General features: G+C 42.5%; 1 protein-coding gene across 1 annotated transcript; it reads right to left on the bottom strand.

Annotated features, from left to right (window-relative positions):
- Positions 1–332: 332 nt before the first annotated feature.
- LOC121851922 (zinc finger protein OZF-like) lies at positions 333–10,271 on the bottom strand. The gene is made up of 3 exons (XM_042346001.1): positions 10,258–10,271; positions 8,612–9,202; positions 333–996 (listed from the first exon to the last, which is right to left on the bottom strand). The coding sequence occupies exons 1-3, from the start codon at positions 10,269–10,271 to the stop codon at positions 333–335; spliced, it is 1,269 nt and encodes a 422-aa protein (XP_042201935.1).
- Between the last annotated feature and the right edge of the window lie 1,977 nt (positions 10,272–12,248).

The following is a 12,248-nucleotide window of genomic DNA, read 5'->3' as shown; positions in this document are numbered from 1 at the left end:
TTGTATTGTCTAAGAAGTCGACCCACACCTCTACTTCCACAAACTGCTGGGAGTTGCCTCCCTCTGCCTCACAGTCAGAAATCTCCTCCTGCTTCACGTTGCCACCCTCCGATGTGAAGGTCCAATTTCGGAGTTGAATCTTCATCTTCACAGTTTACCATCACTTCTCTCTTCACCATCACTTCACATTTCATCGTCATTTCTTCGCTCTTGATCACTACTTCACATTTCACCTTCGCCTCTTCACATTTCACCTTGATACCTTCAAAAGTGTCCAAGCTGGGCTTTAGTTCTGGTTTCATGAGGATGGGCTGATTGCAGCACTTTGACTTTCACAAGCCGATTTCAGACTCCACTCCTTGGGATCTTCTGATGATTGTGTGTCCTCTGGTGTGTTTTAAGAATGGATGACTGAGCAAACGCCTTCCGCAGAGAGTGCACGTGAAGAGCTTCTCTCCCGTGTGTGTTCTCTGGTGGCAATTAAGACCTGATGGCCATGCAAATGCCTTCTCACAGACAGTGCACTTGAAAGGTTTCTCTTTTGTGTGTGTTCTCTGGTGTTGTTTAAGATGTGATAACACTGTAAACGCCTTCCCGCACAGACTGCACTTGAAGGGTTTCTCTCCCGTGTGTGTTCTCTGGTGTGTTTTAAGATTTGATAAGCCTGAAAACGCTTTCCCGCACAAAGTGCACCTGAAGGGTTTCTCTCCTGTGTGTGTTCTCTGGTGTGATACAAGATTAGATGACTGTGAAAACGCCTTCCCACACACACTGCACTTGAAGGGTTTCTCTCCCGTGTGTGTTCTCTGGTGTATTTGAAGATGTGGTGATTGTGCAAACGCCTTCCCGCACAGAGTACACCTAAAGAGTTTCTCTCCTTTGTGTGTTCTCTCGTGGTGATGAAGACCTGATGACCATGCAAATGCCTTGTCACACAAAGTGCACTTGAAGGGTTTCTCTCCTGTGTGAGTTCTTTGGTGCTGTGTCAAATGTCCAGTTTGATCCGTGCTGTATGCACAATGGTCGCATTGTTGCCTTTTTGTACCAAGCTGCGCTGAGCGCCTTTGCTCCATCAGACCAATTCTGCAGAGGAAGCGTCAGCTGCAGACAGAAAAAAGAGAATATCCACACCATCTACATCAGTATCGAGGCACAGAGGAATAATTATATACACAGTTACACATGACTTACACATCTATACTTATTGACATGTTCATGATATAGTGAAACATATTTCCAAATTCATCACACGGGCTGTTATGACAAACAATGAGAGGGCAAATGGTCATAAATATGCCTGTAAGCCCAAGTATCTTCAAAATGAATGTTAACCCAAACTCCAAGCACACAATTTCGGTTGTCTGGCTAAAAAATTAATATTTATAAAAGCTAAATTCAGCTAACAAAGCTTAAATTAATGTTCAATCACAACTTAATCACAACTTCAAGGTGTGAAGCGAGGCTCAGATTTCCATGAATGCTGGGATGAACAGATCTAACTTCAGCTGCATATGTGCTGTGTTAATTTCCTGTTTCCATTCTTATAAAAAGTTCCAGAGGAAAACAAAATAAACTATTATTTTGATTTAACCTCCGTGTTCAAAAGAGTTAATATACTTTACTGCAAATACAAACTTTACACCGTCACATACTGGCATGGTAAAAAGGTGGTGGTGTGTCCAGAACCATGCCTGCCCACCTTCATCTGCTCAATATTAATGCTTCCTCACTTCACCAAGTAATTAATTGAGGATCAATCAACACAGACGAGACCCACAAGAAGTTAAGTTTTCACTTATCAATCACGTTTGTTGTCGGAGATAATCAAACTCTAATTATTGAGTTCATAATACAATGATAATACGATGTAAAACATATCTTGTTCTTGGGTACAAAGTGTTATTTTCAATTTATTTTGCCTAAAAAGTATAGAAAATCGCTATTATCCCCCACAAGCGTTGCTTTTGTGACCAGGACTTTATGTGAAAGAAAAGACACAAATTCGCCCATTTTATCATTGAAAATAGGCACGTTTCAAAATATCACTGTCCTAGTCAGAAAAGCAAAGTTTGTGGGGAATAGCATTTTCTGTACTTTTGAGGCATAGGCAATTAGGAAATAACTACCCAGGAACAAAAATGTTTTTTTGTTACACAGTGTAATAACTACGCCATCGCTCACCACATAAATCAACTCTTACAGATGTAGTGATATCGCGGGATGTCACTGTGTAGTGCCGGCCCTAGAGAAACATGGCATGCGGTGTAACGACATCGCGGATACCACTATGATGGGTGTACTACCGGCCCTAAAGGGGCACGGTGAGCGCTGACTGATAGCGCAGGATGGCACCATGCTTGGCGTGCAGTGCCGGCACTACAGGATAGGGTGTGTGAGTACCGGCCGTAGGAATGAGGTTACGAAAGGCAATCTGGATGACCCGAGAGGACACGTGACAAGTCCACAAAGGGGCCTAAAGTAGGGGCTAGGGGTGGTCACATGGTCGGGGTCCAGATCCTGCTTGAGGATCTGGAAGGTGGTCGTGGCCAAGGGCGGAGCCAGCCACACCGCAGAGAATATAAGCCGGGTCCCCTAGAGGGGCCGGCGTTGTTGTTCAACCCGAAGAAACCTTCGTCTTCGTTCCACCAAGTCTCCAACACGTGGAACTGGACCCATGCTGTAGTCCCGGTCCGTCGTAGCTCGTTGTGTTGTAATTAGTGTAGTTAGCCTGGTGGTCACCACCATAGGTTGTTTTTCTGTTAAGGGGCAGTTACCCCGTGTGTTGGTGTTAAATGTGTTGCCTCCAAGTGTACGTCTGCGACTCAGTTGAACTCACTACACATACTGTAGTGATCACTTGTCAGGAGGTCATGGGAATGATCCATGTGTCAAGGGATGAGTGACTGAGATGATTAACAGACGCACCAGCTGTGCTTCCTGCAGTCTTGCTGCATTTTAGGCACCTAGCGTTCCACCCATTCATTTAAGCGTTGCTACTCTGACCTCACTGTTGTTGTAGAGAAAATATCTCTACCTGCCCTGCAGCATATATCACGGGCCTCCTATACAGAGGCCGACCTTGACACTCCTGGTACCAGTCATCAGCAGGTCTGATCACCTCCACATCCTCCAATCTCTTCTCTAGACAATGCCATACCTTAAATTTGAGCTTTCGTGACTGCAGGAATTACTTTTTGGTTCTTTCGGTAAAGTCACGTATAAAGATAAAATAATAAATTAAATAATAGCATACGACGTTTCGATTGCAACACCAGCAATCATCATCAGGTATAAATGAAATAGTAACAAAAATCTAACCAGAAAACTATAGACAGACATATAAGCAGACATATCACCAAGATATGTATCTCAGACATATAAGCAGACAGATATCACCAAGATATGTATCTTGGTGATATCTGTCTGCTTATATGTCTGTCTATAGTTTTCTGGTTAGATTTTTGTTGCTATTTCATTTATACCTGATGATGCTTGCTTGTGTTGCAATCGAAACGTCGTATGCTATTATTTAATTTATTATTTTATCTTTATACGTGACTTTACCGAAAGAACCAAAGAGTAATGCCATACCTAATTAGCCCGTAACATCTGGACTAACAGAAGATGCTTGAGCATGTTGTCTGTTTATGTGGGATTCATGACCCAACCAATGCAGCTCGGCCTGCCAAAGAGACTCATTGATTATATTCTGGACTGATATTTTAAGGATCTGCAAGGTTCTAATACAATCTTGTTTGGTTCAATAGAGGGAATTATAGGCAGGCCAGCCTTAATTATAAGCCAGAACAGACGGTCCTTTAAATAAGATAATATTTTGCATCCACAGAGAAAGGAGTAATATCTGTGGCCAAGAAGACTCACAGCTTTGTTCGTTCATTCATTTCTAAATCCTCTCGTCTTGGTTGAGGGTTGTGGCGGCAGCACATTGAGTAGGGCAGTCCAGACCTCCCTTTCCCTGGCGACAGACTCGAGCTCTTCCTGGGGAATTCCCAGGCGTTCCCAAGCCAGTCAAGCGACATATTCCCACCAGCATGTCCAAGGGCCAGGCCCCGATGACTTCCCCCAGTGGGACGTGCCCGGTAGAGTTCCAGGGGCAGTCTATTGGGGGCCTCCTCACAGATATTCTATATTGATATCACTCATGAAACGAGGCCTGGTGGCTAGGTGACTCATGTAATCCATTTGTGTCCAGCCTGGAATGGCTACGTGGCACCGTCCTGTGCGTCCACCATCCACAGTACGAAGAGAGGCGGGTGCGATGCTAGTAGACTAGACCTTGGCGATGGACACTCACAGCTTTGTAGGGAGGAAAAGTCCAGGAAGTGTCCACACAGTGTTACACAGTCTAATGAAAGAATGCTGCTAGACAAATTTAAAGTGAGACTTTGGCTGCCAAACCAGAGCTGGTCGTGAACACATTAACCAGGTATGGGAGCTCCTCCACCACTTGTAGAACAGCCTGATTACTCATGGAGAGTTGAGCAGGTATAGTGTTGTATGAAATCAAATTCTCAGGCAGGTGATGTTTTGTTGAGGAACATATGATAAGAACCATTTCATGATGGAATTATCCAGGCACAGAACAAGATTCTCTAACCCCATCTCATTGAGTAGCCATGACCAGATCATCAGCATATATAACATGGTTGACCAGGGAACGATCCCTTAACTATAACCAGGCATCGATGCGCGTATAATTTTAACCGTAACAAATGCAATTTATTTCTATGGCCATTGAGAGCTTCTCAAACGACATAATTATTGAAGATGCTCTGTAATGTAATGCATGGGGCCAGAGTGAATTTCTGTCACAAGCCAAGTTGAACAGGAAATGGCTCCAACTCCTGGTCACGCAGCTTTAGACGGGCTTGCCCAAAATCATAAAAATCATCAAAGAATGTGAGCAGAGGCAGAGACATAAAAAACAAAGAACCCAAAGCCCCAAGCCTCTATATGGTACTATATGCCTTAATTACATCAATAAAGCAGAGATATAGTTTCTGCTGAAAATCCGTAATCCTCAGCCCCTTGAATATCAGAGGTTACGATCTGGGAAAGTGCCTCGCAAAGCCAAAAGTGCGATATTCAATACTTAAGCCTTACCTAAATAATGGCATGAGGTAAAAGTAAAATAAAAATAACTAAACAATTGAAATGAACATTGAGAAACCATACACAAAAACATTTGCAAGACAAAATGGAAACAATCTATATAAATAAAGCAAACTTTGTGCATGTGAACCAAATTGTGCCAACACTACCAGATGGCAAAACATCCAACATTGTCTATGCTGAAGCTCTTCAAGGGCAATGTATTTAAAAGCTGTCCTCATTATGAAACAAACAAGCCCTGCAATTGTATAACACAACCACAAAACCGTGACAATATACACACATTTACAGACTTCATTGGCAGAATTCAATAATTGTAATAAAGCCAGCATGTTTGATTACTGAGACCTGCGCTAAGCCGGTTAACTTAGTTATTGGAAAAATACTATACTTCCGATTAAGTTTGTGCATGTGCAGTAGTACAACGGTTAGCGTGCTGCGCTATGAACCCAGTGAGCCTATTTATATTCCCACAGAGCCAAAAACAACATTTGGCCGTCACCTGATGAAGCTGGTTGTAATTACTGTAAAAAGTTGTACTCAGATGGTAAATGTTGTGGCTTGGCTCTCCAACACACCTATATGCTGTACTAGTACACTACACTATTATACACTACACTATACACTACACTACTATATACTACACTATACATTACTATATACTACACTATACACTACACTACACACTAGTGCTGTGCTAGTGACGCATTGGACACGTTCTGTTTACGTGACAAGCCCCTTACTAATTGGCTGTCCGGTGGTGGCTGGGTTAACGACACATCGATTTATTTACGCGATCTCACACAAATAAACCTGTATTATGGCTGTATATTTGGAGTTTGCGTGTCCCTCTCTCTCCGTGGTCGCGTGGATTTTCCTCCGGATCCTGCGGTTTTCCCTGCACATTTAGAGTCAACATCACCACGCGTTTAGAGTATTTGACCGATAAACATTCCACACGTTGATAAGCCCACTGCGTTGTGGGCAGGTCGCTTCTGAAAACGAGCGGTGTAGCTCAAGTGGGCTATGCCTGGTAAAATAAAAAAACGTAGAAATATTTAAAGTAAAAAAAAGTTTCAAAGTAGTGAGCCAGGTGAAGACAAATTAAACTTAAGCTGAGAATTAAAGCAAATGCAATCAGGCGAGGGCAGGAGGCAAGGCCCCGCATGGCTAGGCCCTGCGTTGTAATGTTCCAACCTGGACATCGATTCCATACTCGCTGCTACTCAATTGATATCCATACGAGAGGGAGAAGGAGCGAGGCTCTACCTAGGTTCACAACAACAACCACAACAATAACCACAACCACCACGATGTAATCTTCTCACCACGGATCTCCGTGCGCGAACGTGCGCGGAGCAGAAGCTTCCTGGTATGCCGTGACGTCATGCGGCAAGGTGACATGACGTCACTTGCGGGGTCCACACAATCCCCTCCCCTATCGAGCAGCAGTGTAACTTGAATAAATTATAATTTATCTTCTTGGTTCTTTCGGTAAAGTCACGTAGAAGGGAAGTAATAAAATAATAAAAATAAAACATAATAAAATAATTCTCACGACGTTTATTTTATTACTTCCCTTCTACGTGACTTTACCGAAAGAACCAAGAAGATGAATCCCTGCAGTCACGAAAGCTTTAAATCGAAAAATTATAATTTGTTTTACCATTTTATCTGGCAACAAAACTGACACCTTTTTTACAAGGAGTCATGTTTGCATAGACCACAATACCTGCAGTCGTAATACAAACGAAAAATATAACTCTGATAATGTATGCACTGTCCTTGAAGTTGATTGGTCCACACCCAAGACAGCTTTCCTTAAGAGCCTAGTCTCACATGGTGTTGGACCAGATCAGTTTTGTTGACAGCTAAAAGGGGTAAAAAAAAATTATCATATTTTTTCCTCTGGCAAATGAGGTTACAATGGTGAATAAATTATATTTCGATTTAAAGCTTTCGTGACTGCAGGGTTCATATTCTTGGTTCTTTCGGTAAAATCGACAGACCTGGTCTTCACCTGGTGACGGCTGCTTGCGTTGTGGCCGAAACGTGAGAATTATTTTATAGTTTTATTTTTATTTTATTATTTCCATTCTACGTGACTTTACCGAAAGAACCAATATGAATAAATTATGATAATGTGCCGGGCTCATTAACACTTAGTGACAAATGGCGGTTGTTTTGTTACTGTGTGTGTACAGGCTGTTTGTATACTGTGCGGGTACACTGTGTACGCTCTGTGTAGACATGGTGTGTGTACACTGTGTGGGTGGTCCGAATCAGTCGGGCGGCATTATCATTTCATCGGCTGCGCAATGCTGTGTGGAAGCTACCTGGTCTGTCACTCGCATGAAGCTTCGGTTCTTCTCGGCCACAGTAATGCCCTCCCTTCTGTAGCCATGTAAAACGTGGACCCCTCTAAATTGAACATCTGCTCCGGTTAGAAACATTCAGGCTGTCATGCCTACACTCAGATTAAGGGAAGCCCAGTGGTAGCACATTCTCTATTTATTACAGAGGTTCAAGGCTCAAATCCGACAGGCACCCCTGGCTACTCCAGTAACATTAAACCAAATATGCACCGTCTGCTTAACAGTGGATGTAAAACATACTATTGTCATTCAAAACGCATAGGTCATTGCATGTTGGGGTCATGGTCAATATTTGGATAATTCCAAACATTATCCAGAAATTACATAATGGAGATTACACATCGATCATCACTCCCTACTGACAGACTCATGCCCACATGCAGGCTCAAGCAGGGTCACCTTATCACACAGAGGCAGCTGCCACTTGAAGGTGCTCTTCGAGTGTCTGTGATGAGACATGAAACAACTGAGTTGCTAAGGCAATAAAGCAAGCACCATATCAATGCAAATATAAATATAACAGTGGAATACTTGGGAGCATATTGTCTCTTGATCCTGATTATTCATCTACCCAACCCACAGGTCAACAAATACTCGCCGCTCTTATTCTGCAGGCTGAACCCAGGAATTGAGTGTTCGACTTCACGTTCATTTTCATTAAAGGCCTGTGACAAAGGTGAATCTATTGGAGCTTCATTAAGCTTACACATCTACCGGGTCTCCATTTGACTTTGCATTGTCTAAGAAGTCCACCCACACCTCCACTTCCACAAACTGTTGGGAGGTGCCTCGCTCTGACTCACAGTCAGAATTCTCCTCCTGCTTCACGTTGCCCCATCGATGTGAAGGTCCGATTTTGGAGTTGAATCTTCATCTTCACAGTTTACTGTCACTTTTTCGCTCTTCACCATCACTTCACATTTCACCTTCGCCTCTTCACATTTCACCTTGATACCTTTAAAAGTGTCCATGCTGGGATTTAGTTCTGGTTTCATGAGGGATGGGCTCATTGCAGCACTTTGACTTTCACAAGCCGATTTCAGACTCCACTCCTTGGGGATCTTCTGATGATGTATGTCCTCTGGTGTCTGTTAAGATTTGATAAACCTGCAAATGCTTTCCCGCACACAGTGCACCTGAAGGGTTTCTCTCCCGTGTGTGTTCTCTGGTGGCAATTAAGACCTGATGACCATGCAAATGACTTCTCACAGACAGTGCACTTGAAAGGTTTCTCTTTTGTGTGTGTTATCTGGTGTTGTTTAAGATGTGATGACACTGCAAACGCCTTCCCGCACAGACTGCACTTGAAGGGTTTCTCTCCCGTGTGTGTTCTCTGGTGCAATACAAGACCAGATGACTGTGAAAACACCTTCCCGCACAGACTGCACTTGAAGGGTTTCTCTCCTGTGTGTGTTCTCCGGTGTTTTTTAAGAGCAGATGAATTTGAAAATGCCTTCCCACACACACTGCACTTGAAGGGTTTCTCTCCCGTGTGTGTTCTCTGGTGTAGTTTAAGATGTGATGACTCGGCAAACGCCTTCCCGCACAGAGTGCACCTGAAGGGTTTCTCTCCTGTGTGAGTTCTCTGGTGCTGTGTGAAATGTCCAGGACGATCCGTGCTGTATGCACACTGGTCGCATTGTTGCATTTTTGTACCAAACTGCGCTGAGTGCCTTTGCTCCATCAGACCAATTCTGCAGAGGAAGCGTCAGAGGAAACGTCAGCTGCAGACAGAAAAAAGAGAATATCCACACCATCTACGTAAGTATCGAGGCACATATGACTTACACGTCTACACTTATTAATATTCCCAAATTCATCACACGGGCTGTTATGACAAACAATGAGGGCAAATAGTCATAAATATGCCTCGAAGCCCTATGTTAACCCAAAACTCGAAGCATACAATTTCGGTTGTCTGACTAGAAAATGAATATTTATGAAAGCTAAATTCAGCTAACAAAGCAAAGGGTGTTGAAAATAATACTGTTTGTATTATGCATAAATTAATGTTCAAACGAAACTTAGAGGTGTGAAGCCAGGCTCAGATTTTCTTGAATGCTGGGATGAACAGATCTAACTTCAGCTGCATATGTGTCGTGTTCATTTTCGTAAAAAGTTCCAAAGAAAAACAAAAATAAACTATTGTTTTGATTTAACCTCCGTGTTCAATAGAGTTAATATACTTTACTGCAAATACAAACTTGACACTGTTACACACTGGCATGGTAAAAAGGTGGTGGTGTGTCCAGAACCATGCCTGGCCACCTTCATCTGCTCAATATGAATGCTTCTCTCACTTCACCAAGTAATTAATTGAAGATCAATCAACATAGCCGAGACCCACAAGAAGTTAAGTTTTCACTTATCAATCACGTTTGTTGTCGGAGATAATCAAACTCAAATTATTGAATTCATAATACAGTAATAATACTATGTAACACAATTTTTGTTCCTGTGTACAAAGTGTTATTTTTTAATTGCTTATGCCTAAAAAGTATACAAAATCGCTATTATTCCCCACAAACTTTGCTTTTGTGACCAGGACTTTATGTGAACGAAAAGACACAAATTAGCCCGTTTTCTCATTTAGATTCTATATGTCCTGATCAAAAAAGCAAAGTTGTGGGGAATAATCTGTACTTTTGAGGAATAGGCAATGAGGAAATAACACTACCCAGGAACAAAAATGTTTTTTTGTTACACAGTGTAATAACTGCGCCACCGCTCCCCACAGATAAACTCTTACAGATCTAGTGACATCGCGGGATGTCACTGTGTCGTGCTGGCCCTCGAGAGGCACGGCGTGCGGTGTAACGACATCGCGGATACCACTATGGTGGGTGTCGTACCAGCCCTAGAGCGCTGATTGATAGCGCAGGATGGCACCACGCTTGGCATGCAGTGCTGGCCCTACAGGATAGGGTGTGGGAGTGACGGCCGTAGGAATGAGGTTACTAAAGGCCATGGCACTCTGGTTGACCCGAGAGGACACGTGACCAGTTAAGTCTACGAAGGGGCCCCAAGTGGGGGCTAGGGGTGGTCCCGTGGTCGGGGTCCAGATCCTGCTCGAGGATTCTGGAAAGTGGTCGTGGCCAAGGGAGGGAGCCAGCCAAACCGCAGAGAATATAAGCCGGGTCCCCCAGAGGAACCGGCGTTGTTGTTCAACCTTAAGAAACCTTCGTCTACATCTAGGGTCTACGTTCCACTGAGTCTCCAACAAGTGGAACTGGACCCGAAACAAACAACCAAAAGCCCCAAGCCTCTTTATGATACTATAGGCATTAATTATATAAAAATGCAGAAATCGAGTTTCCGCTAAAAATCCGTACTCCTCTTCTGTACTCGATCGACAGAAAATAAATTACCTTCTTGGAAATTGCTGAGCGAAAGCTAAAAGTGCGATATTCAATACTTAAGCCTGGCTTCACACCTCTAAGTTTCGTTTGAACATTAATTTATGCATAATACAAACAGTATTATTTTCAACACCCTTTGCTTTGTTAGCTGAATTTAGCTTTCATAAATATTCATTTTCTAATCAGACAACCGAAATTGTATGCTTCGAGTTTTGGTTAACATAGGGCTTCGAGGCATATTTATCGTTTTTTATTATTATTTTATTATTTCCCTTCTACGTGACTTTACCGAAAGAACCAAGAATAAGAATATAAAATTCACATCACAATCGAAACAAGTACTGTAGTGCATTCCAAATCAACTAAAAACTAAACAATTGAAATAAACATTCAGAAACCGTAAACAAAAAAAAATTGAAGACGAAAAATAGTATGAAGCTAATTAAATAAAGCAGACTTTGCGCATGTAAATTTTTTGTGAACCAAATTGTGCCAACACCATTAAACCTACACAGCGTAAACATTCAATGAGTACTCACAGGTGAGTTAGTGTGTTTGTCACACTATTTTTAGCTTACCTGCTCAACTTCAAACCTCAGACACCTGCACACTCCAACCCCCCACCATTCCTCCCCCCCCCCCTCCATTTCTATCACCATGGGTTAGCCACACACGCAAACACATTATGACATTTCATATACTACAATTCCAAGCACTCATCATAACATAAGTGTCTGCACTGCAATATTTGTTGTCATATTTACCATGTTATCCTTCCCTATTATCAGACCTGCGCTTTTGCTGCCAAATTCATCCACTTCCAGCTCCTTACTGTCCTCTATGCACATGCACGGCTCACCTCTAACACACACTGCAATATTTATTTTAAAAAGACATGTACGATTCTAAAATATCTACATCTATGTCCAGGACTACCGACCTCCTCCTACACAATATAGACGCTATGCAACAGCTACGACAAAATAAATCAAGTCTAGATCGCCTGTAAGGAATAAAAAGCACGCACACACACATTCAACTTATTTTGTGTATACGCACCACCACACACATACTATTCATACCCACTTCAAGCACTACAAACAATTACTCCCTCCAACAACTTACATCCTCATACTTTATTCCGTTGCAGCTATGTCTTCATATTCTTACAACGATTCCACATTCACTATAATTTAATAAATAATCTCACCACAGCATTTACTCACACACTCACTATTCATGCTTTTTTCTGCTTACTAACTTTTACCTCCACCTATAATTTCCTGCGGAAAACATGCCGCTTCTCTTCACCAAAGCGGATTACAATAATTGATGCTATTTGTATAAGTGCTGCGATGGCTGCACCTATTGAGGACACTGC

This window comes from Callorhinchus milii, unplaced genomic scaffold (genome assembly GCF_018977255.1).
Source record: "Callorhinchus milii isolate IMCB2004 unplaced genomic scaffold, IMCB_Cmil_1.0 Scaffold210, whole genome shotgun sequence".
Taxonomy (NCBI): Eukaryota; Metazoa; Chordata; class Chondrichthyes; order Chimaeriformes; family Callorhinchidae; genus Callorhinchus; species Callorhinchus milii.
The sequence above is the reverse complement of the archived record's forward strand: the minus strand, read 5'-3'. Positions and strand labels throughout refer to the sequence as shown.